General features: G+C 49.9%; 1 protein-coding gene across 1 annotated transcript in view; it reads left to right on the forward strand.

Moving 5' to 3' along the window:
- The window catches only part of SHC3 (SHC adaptor protein 3), a 97,910-nt gene that overhangs the window by 17,209 nt on the left and 62,955 nt on the right, over positions 1–17,746 (forward strand). The window contains exon 2 of the mRNA XM_047830737.1: positions 8,279–8,349. Coding sequence (XP_047686693.1) covers positions 8,279–8,349 — 71 coding nt within the window. The remainder of the gene's footprint in view (positions 1–8,278; positions 8,350–17,746) is intronic.

Here is a 17,746-nt window from a genome sequence, read left to right on the forward strand (position 1 = left end):
CCAGTGTTCTGCCCCAAAGGGGGCGATGTGGAGGAAGTAAGGGTGTCTCCTGGAGACTCTGAGCTTAAATCATTCATAAAACGGCCCCATTCAGAATCTTAGTCTGGATGTGCCCTAAGTGTTTAGCCGTGGGTTTATTGATAAACATTCGAGAAGGGGGCTCACATTGTCATTCTGTGCTGGCAGCGAGGCAATGAATGTTTTGTACATACAATTTCACACACTGACGCGTGAATAAAGCTCTACAAATGAAGTTGCTGGGTCAAAGGGAAACACGTTTTCCATTTCCATAGATACTTCCAAAGAGTCTTCCAGAAAGGTTTCACCAAATTACACACGCTAGAGGAACACGAGGGAGGGCCCTCACCCAGTGTGACTGCTCAGCTGGGTGGAAAATTATCTTTTTGTTTGGCATTTATTTTAATGGCTCTGATCGCTAGTCTTTACGGACACGTGGGTCAGCTGTTTGTCTTCCTCCGTGAATTTCCGGTTCGTTTCCTTGCCCGTTTTTTTTTTTTCTCTTGAGTGGATACGCTTCCTTAATGACTCATAGAAACTCTTTGGGTAGTCTGGTCATTAATTTTTTCCCCCGGTTAAATTTATTGCATTTTTCCTAATCATGATGTTTATGTTGCTTGTCTTTTCTTATAAATAATTTATCAGTTTTCTTGGGTTTACCTTATGGCCTTTGAGTTTTAGGTCGTGTTACAGAAATAGTATTCTGGGTTTTCTTATAATGCTTTTGTAGGTTTGTTCCTCAGCTTGAGCTCGTTAATCCTTCCGAGATTTATTTTCGGGGATGGGGTAAGGAGAGCCTGCCGCGTGTGAACAGCACACGGCGTACCCGACCTTACTGAGCAGCATGGGCTCTTGTGAGCCCATCACGTACTCAACGTTTATTGGCCCCTTATCTTTTCATCAGTGATTCCCACAGATACATCTGCCCTTTTCTTCTCCACCCCTTTGAGACAGGGAAGCTCTCCCATGAGAGAAAAAGCTGGTTTTTTAACTTTGCTTCTTTTCCGGCTTCTATCTTGCTAGGACCTGTACCCCCACCCCACTCTCCATATGCCTTGTGATGCAGACAGTGATTGTCCTCCTTGTAAGGGACAAGGAGTTAGTGATTTCTCTAGAGCAGATCACATCTGAGCAAGGGCCATGTGAGACCGACTAGAAGCCATCGCACGCGTATTCCAGACCTCCAAGCTAGACACTTCGACTGACACCAAGGCCCCCTGCTCCAAGGAATAACACCTGGGCCCTTGTCTTTGTTCTCACTGGTTCCTGGATGCCTGAGGGGACATGTGCACCAGGCCACCATCTAGTAGAAACCCCCAGATCCAGAATAAAGATAAGACTCCCTCATCTCCCTTCTGAGTCTCCTGGATGCTCCGTCTGGATCTCTCTATACGTGTTCACTAAACTCAGCTCTCACTTCCCGCTGGCTTGCGTTTGATTTCCATCCTTTGTGCAGCCCAGGGCCCTCTTGGCTGGTCCCGTGGGAGCCCCTCGGGGTCCCCGGCCTCTCCCGCATCACCACACTCCGTGCAGGATTGTTCCCAAGTCAGCTTCATGGAGTTATCACTGGTTCTTTGTCATTTTCATCTTCCTCGGAAATTTATTTGCGTTCTTCAAAGTCTTCCTTTATGATCACACGTTGGAATTAACTTTTCATGCAGTGGGAAAAAAATCCTGTTGAGACTTCATGTGGCATCCCACCAAGATTGTAGATTAATTTGGGGGAGAATTGACCTGCTTTTAGTATGGAATCTTGCAGCCCAAAACCATGATACGTCTGCTCACATATGTGGGCCTTCTTTTATTTATTCATCCTTCATGAAAGGTTTTCTTCAATTTAGTCCTGCACGTTTCTTAAGCTTATTTCGTGTTTTGTTCCCTACGATTGTGAGTGAGTTACTCTCCTGGTTATATCCCTGGTTTATTTTGCTGGCCTTTGCCTGGGAGAGAATCTGCTCTGTCTTTTCAGTGTTGTCTTTGTGACCTCATGTGACTTACACAACTTATTCTTAACCAGTGTGAAAGCTTTGACTTTTAATTGGTGGGTCCAGTCAATCATGATTATTACGATTACTGAGATGTTTGGGCCCGTTACTGATGTTTCAATTTATATTTTTCTGTCTTGTATTTGTGCATTTTCTGATTTCCTCCTTCTCCTTTCTGCTGGCTGGAATGATTTTACTTGTTTCCTCCTTCTGTTCTCTAGCAGTTTTGGCAGGGAGGGGGTCAGTCATCCTGGTTTTTACAGTGTTTTACAATTTTTTTTCAGAGAGAGAGAGGGCACAAGTGAGCGAGGGGCAGAGAGAGAAAGAAAGAGAGAGAGAGAGAAGCAGGGCTCACCCGACTCTGGGCTCAAGCTCAGGAACCACAAATTCATGACCTGAACTGAAATCAGATGCTTAACTGACCAAGCCACCCAGGCGCCCCAGGGTTTTACAATTTTTTGTACGTGTAACGTACGTGTAATGTACATTGTTTTTGCAGCTACGGTTAATCAGTTCTGTGCTGCCTCCACAAGACACAGTGGTGCCCAAAGTGCCCAGTGTGCCCAGCGTGCATTTCCTGATTTCCCCCTTCTTCTCCCTGGCTCCAGCCTCTGTTTGTGTCTGCCCTGGCCAGCTGAGTCGGGGTCTTCTGAGATTTCGTTCCCTGTCGCTGTAAAATAGATGTTTAAAGTTACGCGTCAATAATTATTAAGCATCAGATGTACCCGTGACTCTTGTTGATTCTTTCCTTATTCTTTTTCTCCTAGCCCACATCCTCCTGTGTTTTGTATTCATTGTTCTTCTGGAATAATTCTTTCAGGGAGTGTCTGTGGGTGGTTAGCTTTCTGAGTCCTGGCTTTGTCTTCCCACTTGAATGCCGGTTTGGGTGGATATAAGATTCTCAGCTCAATACTTCTCTTCCGACTTCCCGAGCGGGCAGGAGAACTCTCTGTAAGTAGCTGGTGTCTCTTCCCCTCACGGAGCACTCACAGGATATCTCTGTCTGGGTCCTTTTGTCCTGAAACGCAGCTTCCGTGCATCCACAAGTGGGTCTTTTCATCTTTCTTCTATGAGCCTTGAAAATATAGACACTCCCGTCTCCCTCCAGCACTGAACATCTCATTCTCTTTGTTCTTGAATTATTTCTTCCCCTCTGTTTTTGTCTCTCCTTTTACTGGAACTCCTCTGATGCAGATGCAGGAACTTTCAGATCCAGACTCCAAGACTTTACACTTTTCTTTTGTGAGTCCATCTTTCAGTCCCACTGGGAGGTTTTCTCTGGTTTGGGGAGGTTTTCTGAGTCCCATTGTTCAGTTTTCGTAATTCTTTGTGCATCTCTGGAGCCCATTGATTGAGTTTTCTGTTTATACCTGCAATTCGATAGACTTTCTCTCTGCTGGTGAAAACCAGATTAGAAGTACAACGGAAAAATCAACATGTCGTCCTCACTGGTAACCAAAATTTAAAAAAAAATGTGTTGGAATACGTTGGAGAAGAAAAGTACGGGGTAAATGCCATAAAAACCACAAAGTCTTCCTACAGGCAATAAATAATATCTAAAATGGAGACACTCCAACGATTATGGATAAAAAGCTTAACGGCAAATATAAGTTCTTCTCAAGGTAATATGAAATCTCAAATAGAAGCCAGTTTTTGAGTGGTGGAGGGATTTCAGAACATGATTTTAAAGTTCTTCAGGAAAAATATACACAAAAGATGTGGGATTGACACACGAAGTATAACAGAATAGAGCTCAGGTAGAGGTCCACACAGAAAATAAGAATTTAATATATCACGAAGTTGGCACATCACTGCAGAAAGACTTGGATGAACTACTAGGTCAGTGGCAGTGGTGTAGATCACAGTCCCTCTGGAGGCCAACTTTATTAACTCACGCCGCGTCCTGTACAGACAAGTGAATTCCAAATAGGTTAAAAAGCCAAATGGAAAACATTACCGAAAACACTTAAAGAAGTGAATGTGTAGATAAATCATAAATCAATGTTGTGAAATACGATTTAGGAGAATATCGTGACCTTCTCGTGCAAGACAGGACCCTCCAGAGCCATACAGAAAATGACAGACGTGTGGTTACAGGAATTGGTACAGTGTTTACTGCAGTAACAGTTTGTGTTAGGTAAAATACCGACCCCATCAAACGAGAAATGACTGAATGGGAGATTATCATCCCCTTAGTCTATAATAGAAAGATAAGGAATATAATAGGAAACTGGGCCCAAGATCAAAGCAGTTAGTTAATGGAAAAAGGGGTGAAAATGGCCAACACACATGCGAGATGAATCACACTGCCTTATAGACATCAGGGAAATGCACATCGGAACGAGGATGAGATACTTTTGCGCGTGATAGAGATTCGGAGATCGATGCTGTATCGTGTTATGAGGGGTAGAAATACGTTTCCTTAAACACTGATGGTAAGAGGGCAGATTGCTGCAGACCTGGGGGGCATGATTCAGGTCTGTGACACTCATAGTGACCCTCACCAAGCACTCCAGTGTGGCAGTGGTGGTGGTAATCCTGTGACTTCCTGGAGTTGGTCATGGTCTTCGTGTAGCTTCGGGACAGCTGCCGTGGTTGTATTCACACAATGCTGACAGCGGTAGGGGCAGTGACGTGGCTGGTGGTGGTGGCGGTACTTACATTACACACGACTGCCGGGGTGGCGGTTGTGGTTCCGTAAATGCGATGGTCATGGTGCTCACAGAATTCCATATTGTTGGTTGTGGTCCATATGTAACTGTGACGGTGTTGGTGGTATTCACGTAATTCGACGACATTGCGGTTTCCACACAACTGTGTTAGTGGAGGGATGCACGTTCGTCACGGTGTTGACATAATTGTGCAGTGCAGCGCAGCGGTGGTATCCACAAAACCACAACATTGGTGGTAGTGGTGTTCATATAGTTCTCCTACCATGGTGGTGGTATTTGTCATGGTGGTCACAAATGCCTGCTGTGGTGGTCATGATATTCCATACCTGCAATGGGGTGGTGGTGATGGCATTCAGATGTCACCGTGGTGTCGGTCGTGGCGTCTCCATAACCCTGTGGTGTTGTCATGGTAGTACATAACTTTATGACTATATTTCTGGTAGTCTTCCCTTAGCCGCATCTTGGCTAGCTAGTCACATAGCTCTAGAAGCCGGTCATGGTGTCCACGTGGCTCTTTCATGGTGCTGGTGTTCGTGCGCGCATAGCCTGCAACTGTGGTAGTTGCATTTCTGTGACTCTGTGACATTGCTGGTGTTGTTGCTTTGACGCTGTGATGTGGGTCGTGGTATTCACATACCACCGTGATGGTGGTGGAGGTGATAGTCAGATAACTATGTGACACTGGCCTTGTATTCACATACCACTGTGATGGTGGTGGAGGTTATGTGCACATGGTCTGTGAAGCTCAGCACGGTGTTCCTACAACCCTGCAACACTCATTTGTCACGGCATTAGCGCGACTGCACAGAGTTGATGGTGACAGTCATTGCATCTTGTGACGGTGGTGATGGTATAACTCAGACAACCCTGTGACTTGGTCGTGGTGTCTACATAACTCTATGACGATGGTGGTGTTGGCATTAGCACATCACTTTGAGATCATGCTAGTGATATTCATGTAAATCTGCAGCTTTAGTTAGGAGGATCACATAACCCTCCTGGTTGGTGGCCATGGTATTCACAAGGCTCCGCAACAGTGGTGGTGGCAGTGTTTGCATGGCTCTGTGACAGTGGTCGTGGTGTTCATGTATCTCTGTGATGGCCATGGTGGTAGTATTCTCCTAGCTCTGCCTTGGTGGCTGTGGGATTCAGGTAATTCTATACGGCAGTAGTAGTGATCTTCACAAAGCGCTGAGATGGTGTTGGGTGTGCTAATCCTGTAACTCTGCAAAGTCCATCGTGGCCTTCTTGTAACTCAGAAATGGTGGTCATGGTGTTCACACAATCTTTCAGGGCTGGTGTGGCCTTCGCATAACCCTGTGATGGTGGTTCTGGTATCCATATAACTGTGAGGCTGTTGGTTGTAGTCATATAACTCTGTGATGTTGGTGACAGTATTCACAGATCTCTTCAATAAATTTGATCATCTTCCCATAAATCTGAGATGCTATTGGTGGGGTGTTCAGATAACTGCAGTGGTGCTTGGGGGGGGGCATTTGTGGTGTTGGTGGTATTTGCATAATTCTGTAGTGGTGGTGGTCTATATATTTACATAGCTGCAGTGGTGGTGTGGGGATACATGTATTGCTGCAAAGCCAGGCGTGCTATCCATGTAACTCTGTGATGATCATCGTAGTACTGATGTAACTCTGTGATGTTGGTGGATTTGGTATACACGTAGCTCTGCAAGGTTCGTCCCAGGAACACATAACTATGAGATTGGATGTGGCATTCAGACAATTCTGTGATGTTTGTGATCACGGCACTTATATATCACCATGATGTTGCTGGTGGTATTCACATAACTGTGATGGTGTTCGCGGTATTCCCATTTCTCGGTGGTGGTGGTGGTGGTGGTGGTGTAGTAGTCACATAACTACAATGGTGGTTGTGGTATTTAATAGCTCTTGACGGTGGGCATGATATTCAGCTATCTGCAGTGGTTCTTGTCACAGTCACACGTCTGCAATGATGGTCATGGGGTCTTCCCATGAGTCTGCAATTGCGGGTGTGAAATTGTGTAACTCTGTATCTTTGAGAGGTAGTGGTGTTGTTATCGACACCGTTCTGCCACTTTGGTCATATTAATGACTTCACTTTGTAACATTGCTGATGGTGGTATTCACATAACCCTGGGATATCTGGGACACTGCTGTGGTGTCCCCGTGCTGTGACAGTGATGGACGTGGCAGTCCTGCAACTCAGCAAAGTGGGTTGTGGTCTTCACACATTTGAGCGATGGTGTTAGCAATATTCACATAACCCTGCCGTGGTGGCGGTGGCGTTCACACAACCATAACAGCAGTGGCGGTGCTCCCACAACCCTGCAGTGTTGTTCCTGCTTCTCATGTAACTTGGGACATCACTGCGGTATTCACGCGGCCCTGTGATGGGATATGGTACTCATGTAACTCTGTGCTTTGGTGGTGGTAAGAGTCACGTAGTCCCATGGTGTTAGTCCTGGTCCACAGGTAGGTCTGTGATGTTGGTCAGTGTAATCACGTGCCTCTGCAGTGCTGGCGGTCGTCTGATTCGTGTGGCTCTACGACGTTGTTCATGGTATCCTCCTGACCACCGTGGTGGTGGTGTTCCAACAACCGTGTGATGCGGTGGTGGCGGTGACATCACAGAGCCACCCAATGGTTGGAACGGTAGTTACATTTTATGGGTACAGAGGCTCAGGCTCAGAGAATTTTAAAGTTTCGCTTCAAGTTACATAACAAGATATGACAGAGTCAGGCTCCAATTCAGGTTTTCTGAATAATTCAAATGCAGTCTTTTCTGTGATACACCATGAGGTCTCTTCCTGCGAAGTCTAATTTTAAAGGCATTGGTATAAAACATCTGTCCTTCAAACTCCCCAGGGCTTTGGAACACAAATATTGTATCTCTACCATGCTAGTTGTTTATCTACAGCTTTCGTTATGTCCGTATATTTACATACACACATGCACTTACATGTGTGAAACTGATTAAAAATTTAGCTACAAATTTAGATGTGTAAATTAGAACTTCTGAAAGTTTGTGTTATATAATGCAGGAGAGGGCTTTCTGGTAAGCCAAAAGAAAGCAACTATGAGGGTAATGTATAGTTTGTTCATGGAACCCAAAGTATATTTATTAAATAATGAAGTTTACCATTGGTTGAAATGTTGGTATTACAGCGTTTTCATTACTTCTTTAAAAATGATAAGCCTCTAGGCCCTTGTAAAGGGCTAGAAATACAATGGTGGGATGCTGGGCTCTGAGTGGTGGTTACACGCAGGTACGTGTTTCGGCAATAATTGAATCCTGCATTTAAGACTTGTGTGGTTGACGGTACATGTTACAACGCAACACAAATGGTTAAAAATGTACCTCTAACTAAAATGAAAATACTAATGGAACTCAGAAGAGTCAAGTCTAGTACCGACATAGGCACTGAGGTTAGTTTCGTAAGGGTGTGGGTTACTGCTTTTACAGAAGATAACAAAGCCTCATGATGTACATAAAATGAGATCTAGGAAATATATATGGCTTTCCAAAACGCCCTTTACACAGTTAAGAACCGTCTCTTCGTCTCAGTCCCCAGGGCTCATGATTTACGTTTTCTTCCCCTTCCAGTACTTGGGGTGCATTGAAGTTCTCCGCTCAATGAGGTCTCTTGACTTCAGCACAAGAACACAGATTACCAGGTAAGCCCTCTCGAATGTGGACTCCCGTGACTTTACTTTGGAAAGGAATGATTTCAGAGTTTGCAGCCTAGAAATTTCCGAGGGAAACTTTGCCCCTTGAGTGCTGGTGACGGTGACAGGGAGGGTATTCAGGATTTCCAAGTGTTCGTCCCCACCTGTGACGCATGTCTCTGACATGAGCACCCTCGGGGACACTCCCTGCTCCTTCCCAGCTCTCTTTATAATGAAGCTTCAGACATGCGTGGTGCTTGTGATTGTTCCTTTACACACGAAGCCCTGATACAAGCTTGGTATTTTAAAGTGTACTCAACTGTGTTATTTCTTTCCAAAGAGAAAAATGTGTCAGGGGAGAATTTTCAACTGTATACACAGGGAATAAAATGCATGGATTGGAGGCAGAAATGTTCATGGCGGTAGTAGTTTAGGAAGCAGTTGGTTCTTTGCGGGGGTCAGCGATTTTGAGCAGGGGTATGTATCCTCCACCGTCAACTAGATTCTAAGCTTCCTGAGAGCCAGTTCTGTATTTAAGCATTGTTTTTAATGAAATCGTAACCTTTTAGAGCTTATACCTTTAAAACATGTTGGTTTGGAGTCACCTGGAAGAGGAAAACTGGAAAGTCAGGAGGGTTCATGAAATGGCACATTTCCGTGGGTGACCTTAGCTTGCTTTGGTATTTGTAGAATTATTTGATCTAAATAGTGACCTCAGAAAATGCCTCATGTTTATGGCAGTCAAGTCACTGTATTGTCTATCTTTGGGTTAGCAAGCCAAAGCCTAACGTTCGAGCTTTAGAAAGTAATTATTTGTAGTAATGGCTGTAAATGATGCACACGCTTTAATTGTGGCAAATACCGCAATGATATGTCTTCCTCACGGAAGAAATCTGTGTTCAAAAGAAGGGACGTTTCTGTCCCTCCCGAAGCGGCTCAAGACACGCGTGGTGGGGACACAGCAGCATTGTAAACTGCACTCAGGGAAGAATCGTGTCCATCGATCTGCACAGGATGGCCTACGGGCCTTGCCGAGGCAGAGGGGCGGTACCGTGCAGTGGGAGCGTTCCGGAAACCAGCGGGAGCATTTGCGGAGCGAACCGTCTGTCCCGCGCACCAAGTGTCAGGTGCAGGCGGCACGCTGGGCAGGGCGCTCTGGCCGCGTCTGGGCCACGGGAACACACGCCTGTTCACCTTCTCGTGGTGGTGGCGGTTTCGTTAGAGAGAACTGTTGGCTATTTCTGCCGAATTCCTGTAACAGATCCTGCCCTTTCTGAGATGCTTTCGTATCGTTTAAATTCTCTGGATGTATTTATTGAGCTCTGCACGTGCAGCATGCCGGCCGCCGTGGGCTGTCCTTCCTGGCCTCCCGGTGTGGGGACGCAGACCTGGGGACCAGCGGTGGGTGGTGGAGGGGGGTGAACAGTCCCCGTGTGCCCTTGATCGGGGTCCCGGCACTCTCTGGGGCGGAGGTAGTGAGGACACTGCGGGAGGAAACTGGAGAACAGATATGGGTGGATTTGGACGAGTAGGTGTCTTTCTCGATCCCGTTCCATTTAGACGCTGGCAAAGGCTGGCGGTGTAATGGGCTGAGGGGGGTGCCGTGCTGGGACTCAGGAAATTTGGTGAATTCTGGTTGCACCAGAACAGCCTCGGCTTTATCAGGCTTTTTGAAAACTACGTGTGCTTGTCTGCACGATGCTTTCTGCCTCTTGCCTTGCTTTTATATCACATGACACGGTCCTTATTTTAGGTAATAGCTGGAGACCCCTCGAAGGAAACTGACAAATCGATGTCAGAAAGAAGCCTTTGCCTCCCGGAGAGGAATGTCCAGCAGTGTCCTGTAGGTGGGCACACGTTGGAGCTGCTGAGGCCCCTGGGGTCTTTGAGTGCTCACGGGGCCAGTGACTGCTCTCTCCCGCCATGGTTTTCTCTTAATACTAAAGGCAATCTCGGAAGGTTGCCAGAAAATGTGAGGTTGTGGTTAGGTTTTATTAAATAGGCTCTAGGAAGTTGTGTTTCCAAAGGCTCCCCAGACATCACGAAAAAATATTTGTCTATCTATATACATATATATGTCTGTGTATACACATTATATATATATATATGCACACACACACACATATATATACACACACACATATGTATGTGTGTGTGTATACATACAAAGCTTATTTATTTATTTTGAGACAGAGTGTGTGAGCATGAGCTGGGGAGGGGAAGAGAGAGAGAGAGAGGATCCCAAGCAGGCTCCAAGCTGTCAGCGCGGAGCCCGATGTGGGGCTCGATCTCACAATTGGCAAGATCACGACCTGAGACAAAATCAACAGTCAGATGCTTAACCGACTGAGCCACCCAGGCGCCCCAAAATTTTCTCAAGCAAGTAACCAGCCACTCACTACGTCTCTGTTCCACTGTTTCAAGTTTTGGATGTAAGCGTCTTTGGAGGCTCTGGCGGCCAAACCGCGCGTCCTTTTGTTGGGGTCAGTGTAGTTTTGTGCTGTTCCGTCTGAGTTGAGGTGGATCATCATGCCTTCGGTAGAGTCACCCGTGGGTTCCCGACCTCTTACTGGTAGATAACTTCTACAACTATCCCAGAAGTTGCCGTCGACTCTGAGTTGCAGTGGTGGCTGTTAATCACCTTGTACCCCTAACGCTTTGGGCAGAGCCTTGGGGACTGCCTACCGTGTGGAGGGACGTCCTGTCCTGTACATGGAGCCCCCCTCTGCCATTTTCCACTTGTGTGGAAAGGCATACAGGCATAATGCCCACATCAGTGGCTGCTGTGGGAAATCGGGTGCCCAGTGGGCGGGGCCTACAAAGTGTACCGCACAGTCCCTGAGGGGCGCCAGTGAGGGTCTCCAGTTGGTGTCACCGAGGCGGACAGTTGGGGGGGGGTCCCAAGCAGGGAGGACCCAGCTCCCCGGCTGGGCGTCAATCAGAGACCTCTGCTTTCATCTGCCACTGGTTTCCAAACGAGGTTATGGTGGCCAACGGTGGTGGGCACCCACTGTCCCAGCGAGTTGCCTGCCTGGCCTGAGCCCGGGGCCTCAGTTGACCTTCAGATGACCGCGCGAGGGGACCACATCGTGTGCCTCCCTGAAACGTCCTCACCCAAGATGCTCCCACCTGTCACGGCGTGGGGGGCGGGGGTGTTGAACGGTGTTACAGAGGGACGAACCATGTCAGACAGGGAGGTCACGGGGGAGAACGTGTTCTCTGCCCGTCGGGCCCGCCCTGCACATGGATAGGAAGCTCCCCATGTGCCTTTGGCCACTGGACCGGCCCTGTCCTTCCTCCTTTCCTCTGATTTCCTCATCTGTTCATTTTTATCTTATTTATCGTGTTAAATTTTACCTATTATTGGGGGTCATCTTAAGCCATTTTTAGGACATGGAAGGCTATAAATATATACACACTTAAGCCCAGAGCACTCAGCGACGTGACCTGTCTTCAGCCACAAATGCAAACATCTGACGTGTGTTGTTGGGTCTCATTGACCCCGGCTGACCTCCTGCACAGCTTGGACTCCCCAGATAAAGGTCACGTAGGCATGTGGACTCAGCCACGTGTGACTTTGCTGCACTTCTGGATGAACTCAGGTTCAGCACGTTGTCCTAACATAAACTCATTGTGGAGAGTCCATCAATAACAGAATCTAGTTTCGTGGGGTTTTGTTTGTTTGTTTTCCTCATTTTGTTTATGTAAAAAAATTTTTTTAATGTTATTTACTTTTGAGAGACAGAGAGAGACAGAGCGTGAGCAGGGAAGGGGCAGAGAGAGAAGGAGGCACAGAATCGGAAGCAGGCTCCAGGCTCTGAGCCGTCAGCACAGAGCCCGATGTGGGGCTCCAACTCAAGAACTGTGAGATCATGACCTGAGCCGAAGTCGGATGCTTAACCGACTGAGCCACTCAGGTGGACTGTTTGTTTTCATTTTAAAAGCTGTTGTAGTTTCAGTGGACCCCAAAGGGCCTGGTTAGGCCCAGAGCTCCACCAGCACCACCCTGCGGATGTGACCTGCCCCCCAGTATTCTGTCTGGTGCACACACCCAGAATCAGCATGCTTGGAAAAATCTCTATAAAAAGGCACCAAGTCTATTTAGTCTGAAAATCAAAATCAAAACCTGTGCCTTTCGGGAAGGTATTTCCCTTTTGTTCTGTTCCAGCATATCAGTGGGGTCTCGGGAGACGTTCACGGCTGATGCCGTCTGTCGGGGTCGGTTCACTGCCGCGTGGCCACAACCTGTTCACATTGTCAGCACGGGGCAGAGGCAGTGAAAGTGGAAGTAGCCGTTGGCCCGCCGGTGGGAACGCTGTGACATTGCCGTGTTTTCTGTCTGATGTTTCACGAGGGCACTGTGTTCAGAAGGCGTGACCTTGGTCTGAAAGTGCAGGGCAGTTAGTTGGTGGCTGCAGGGTCTTGAGCCTGAGCAAACAACTAGCAAGCACGCACTGGCGATATGACAACCCGGGGACAGAGGCCCGGGGATGTGGCGCTGTGATCGTGGGGGCTCGTGATAGCAGAGGATGTGGCCTGGCTTCCAGAATGGTCTCTCTCCCGTCCTGTGCTTGGAGGGGCCCATCTTCAGCCTCGGCGTGGCCTTGAGACTCTGTCCACCCCCCCTTCTCTGAGTCGCAATGCTCCCTCCTCTCCGGTCACTGCTGGCTCCCAGGGTTTTCTTCGAGCCCTTAAAGAAGACAAAGTCCGAGGTCAAAATTCCACCACACGTTCCGTCGTCCGTGTGCATTCCACCCCAGTCCACTGCGTTTCCTCTCGTGTGTGTGGCAGCCTTCCTGAGACTGCGTGTGCCCTGGTCACACGTCCTGCAAGTGAGAGGCCCCCCCCCCCACCTGCACCGGCGGCCCCCAGAACCCTTCCCGTCACGCCTCCCACACGGCGGTGTGGCATGGCCACCGTGCCAAGTGTGGACTGTGTGGTGTGGGGGCAGGCCGCATTTGCTGACAAGGTATCTGTGCTTACAGAGGCCGTGCCGGGCTCGGGGCAGTGCCCAGGCTCTGGGCAGCTGCTGTGGCCAGAGACGGGCACGGAGGAAGAAGGGCAGATAAGGCGTTGGGGCTCCCAGTGGCTGGCAGAGTGGTCCGCCTGCATCACCCTGCCCGGGACAGTGACGGAGACACAGGACGGTGGGCTCAGGCATGTTCTGCACAGATCTGAGAACAGCGGTGGGGGCTCCACACACCCCCCCCCCCCCCCCCCACGCGGGCAGGGCTTGGTTCTGTTATTTTCTCAGTTTGCAGACCCAGAGGAAGCAATCCGGAAAGTCCTGTCTTTGAACATCCACCCGATCTGTGGATTTAAGACGCGTGCTTTACACGTGGCACGGGGGGGGGGGGGGGGGGAGGGGGGGCCGGGTGCCGCCCGATCGCTGCAGCGAGGACACTCAGTTATGGTGTTGCGGGGCTCCTCTCCCGCCGCAGAGTAAACACCTCTAACGTCGGTGGAAGTTCAGCGGGCCGGAAGAGGAGCAAAGCTGTAAAGATCTTCCCCGGGGCGGGTTGACTGCCAGAAATAGAAAGGAGACGGCGGTGTGAACGGTCTGCCCACCCGTCCCTGCTACGCGGGGAGCCCGCAGCCGCTCTCTGTGACTTTAGCCTGACTGCTTCATTCTAAATTTACTCATTCCGAACGTGTTTCACGGGCCGAGCCCCCGGGGTGAGGCCTGGCGGGGGGGGGGGGGGGGGGGGGAGCTAGCATGTTCTCCGTTTAGGAGTCTTTTTTGAAAACGCCAGCTCCCTGTGTGCACGCACACCCGGCTCTGGAGTAAAGCTGAGTCCTCCTGCCTCGCGGTCCATCACTTCTCAGTCTTACCACTCCCAGGATAACCTCGTGCCTCGTGTCTCCTTCGTCTGCATCTGCGTGTGAGGATGTACCAGGCACAGGTCCACACCTCACTGGAGGCCCCGAGTCACAAGGCAGTCGGGCAGGCGTTCGGTGCAGGCATGCTGAAGTACCACAGAAACTCAGGAGAGCATCCCGAGGGCCTGAGCTAGTCTGGGAAGACTTCCTGGAGGAGGGAACATTGAAGCCAGTGGATTCCTCCCCCGAGTACAAGGCAGATCCAAAGGAAGCATAGGACCGAGGCCGTTGCTTTCACAGGGCTGGGCTCTGAAGCCAGACCACGAGGGTGTCTGGGGTGTGGGCGGTTACCCCTGAAATCCTTTCCGCCGGCCCCACACGGGGTTCTGTCTTTCGGACTCTGCCGTGATTCTGGTGTGCGCCACGGTACGGAGCCGGAGTGGAGAGGGAACAGGGGGGCCGTGTGCGCCCAGCTGAGGTCCCGCCTCCGGCTGGCTGGCTGCAGTTAGGACGCCAGGCCGGCCCCGGGGGCAAAGGGAGGCGGGGTCTACTTTCCCACAGGCCTCTTTTCTGTGTCCAGTCTCTGCTTCTGTAATGCACGCTGACGGATTCACTCACTTGGGGAGCATTAAAGAAGACGTTACTTCTGGAAACAGCCGGCACAGGCCATGCACGGTGAGGGTGTCCAGGATTGTTCCCTTGACCGGACCCGCATGCACTCGTGCCTGATTCTGGGCCCCGAGCGGACCTGAGGTATTTTGGAGGGTGTTTAGGGAGACTGGGTTGGGGAGCAGGAAGGGGTCGCGGACAGAGACCCCGTCACTGGTCGGCCTCGTTCTCCCATGGAGGGAATGGGGCACCGGTGCATTTGCCCACTGTCTGCTTCCTGCTAAGTTGAGTTAAACCGAAGATTGTCCCGGGCAGGGGACAGAGGCCCACAATGTGGGGACACCCTGGCCTGGCTGAGGATGCCGGACGAGCCTCCATCGGAGCGGCCTGTGCCGGGCTCGGGCCCCCAGGACGGCATGGCGGGGTCACGGGCACCACCCTGTGAGCCAGAGTGGGCTTGGGGCAGTGGGGTGACGGCTCCTGGCCCGTCCATCTGAATCAGATTTTTCAGTCTCTGCCCATCTGAGCAGCTGTCCTGGTCCCGACCCCTCGTGGCAGAACCCTGTGTGCACGGGGTGCGTCCAGGGACCCTTGGGCACCAGCCCAGCACCACTTCCCAGCCACTCATGACCTCTGTGGGCTCGGGATCCTCACACGCGGGTGCGAATGGAACCATCTGGGAGACGTGTCGAGGGTCTTGGCAACGGGACCCACGAAGTTCTGGGGCTGCCCTGGCCTGTGCTCAGCACACCTGACGGGGTCTGTCAATTAATATGTTAATTAATTAATATTATAATTATAATTAATATTATATTTATAATTTATAATTAACAATTATATTTAATAGCATTTGATATTAAATTAAATTTAATATTATATTTAATTTAATTGAGTTAAATTTAAACTTAATTATACATTAATAAATGATATTTGATTATATTTAATTGCATATTACATACATATTAATAAATATAACATTTAATGATATCGATTATACCTTATAAATATATATTTCATATATATTATACGGTATATGTTAAAATTTATCATGTTATGTATTACATATTTATTTTATTATAATTATATAATTATAATTAATAATATTATAATAATAACCAATATAATGCTTAATCTGTAATATTATTTGCTGATTGATACTATTACTAATGATCAATACCAGTTCGGTCCAGGGTATTTTTTCCAGCTGAAGAGAAAGACTGTAAGTTACTGAGAAGGGTAAAATATTTAGTAAGAAGGCATCGCCTTCACTCGAGCAGTATTTCTAGTATTTCATCCTGTGTCCCTGCTTTGCCAGCTGCTGATAGTAGTAACAATAATCGCGAATAGGACCCCGGCGTTGAGCACCTACTGTGTTCCAGGCTCAGCGCGCTGGTCCTTCGGCCACCGAATACGTGTCTATCGCATGGCACATCCGGCCACCGTTGAGATGTTGGTCAGGAAGCCCGGAGTAAGAGCTCGCCTTCTCTTGCGGGGAGGGAGAAGATCAACACAGACGTAGACACGAGTAGGGTGCGAGAAACCACACGGCCTTGACATTTTTGTGGATGCAGAAGGTGACCACGGTCAGATGTGGGCAACTTCGTGCCACCCGGCAGAGTGATCTGAAGGAGGGACGGCCACGTGCAGGGCTTTTCTGAGGAGCCCCGAGCCTGGCCGTGAGCTTCCCAGACAGACGTGAGCCAACAGGATGGGCAAGGTCACGCCACCAAGACCTTGCAGGCTGGGACGCAGCTGCAGAGGCCCGAGCCAGAGCGGTGGGTGTCAGACGGGCTCTGGAGGGGCGCTGTAGCCGCGTCGGGGACGAGGGAGGGGTGCGGCTTCGGGAAGCACGAGCCAGGCAGACCTCGGAGGCCCTGCTGGAGGAGGGGGCTCACTGCAGACGCCCTTCCTGACCACAGTGGAGCAGTGGTCTGAGCAGCCACGGGGGAGGGAACTCGAGAGCAGGGTCTGCGTGAGGCCCTCGCAGCCCGTGAGGACTCTGCCCCTGTCCTGCTTCTTTGGCTCATCCTGGGACTGGTCTGTGCTTCCACAGCTGCCCATTAAATTTCTCCAAAGAATAGGAGGAAACGTAATTAAAGCGTTCTTAACAAAAAATTTCACGCGGGGGGTTTATAGAAAGGATGAGACCCTCACCGAGTCAGCCAGCTTGACGTGAGTGGGGGACAGAACGGGGCACGGTGGGGTGGGGTGGGACGGGGTTCAGGGATGAGGGAGGTGAGGACGGACGAGCGAGGTGGGTGGGCCGGTGAAGGGGAAGGCGCCACGTTTTTCTCCAGGCCGTCGGGGAGAAACGCTTCCTCCTCTTCTGGCCCCGAACACCCGAGTAAACCAGTCTGGTTCCCATTTTCTCCCCCCCTGGAAAATCTGGACGCCCTTCTGTTTCCATTCTCCCCTTTCCTTTCAAGGCCTGGTTAACACCACGTCAGGATGGCCTTGTCGTTACAACTTTCTGAGCACAGGGGCAAGTGATGTAGCCGTCTGCCACTGAGGGCAGTCACCGCCCATGGGCATGAGAACATCCAGCTGGGGGCCTGTCCGTGGGAGCCAGGGTGGGGAGATGGTCCTAGGGACAGTCTCCTGGGTGGGGCGTGGGGGTTGGGCAGGTATGGATGGGCGTGGGTAGCCCCTGGACTGCACAGGTGAGCCAGGCTCTCACAGGGTGCAGGGTTGGCAAGGAAGGGCAGCTGGCCAGGGCAAGCCCGGCTGTCACCGAGATGCAGAGAGGGGGTTAGACACGGCGTCTACAGGTTCCAGCAAAGCAGGCTGAGGAGCGGGCAGAGCCTCCCACACAAAGCCTCAGGATCTGTCTGTCTGTCTCCTTCTTTGACAGCTTATTCAGCTGTCTCCTGGTGGAACTTCCTGCTCAGGAGGGACACATCTCACTTTGCAGGCTAAGGATGAAGAAACTTTGTTAAATGCCATGATGCCCTCCTGTGGGATTCTGCCGCGGTGGGTT

Source organism: Prionailurus viverrinus, chromosome D4 (genome assembly GCF_022837055.1).
Source record: "Prionailurus viverrinus isolate Anna chromosome D4, UM_Priviv_1.0, whole genome shotgun sequence".
Lineage (NCBI taxonomy): Eukaryota > Metazoa > Chordata > Mammalia > Carnivora > Felidae > Prionailurus > Prionailurus viverrinus.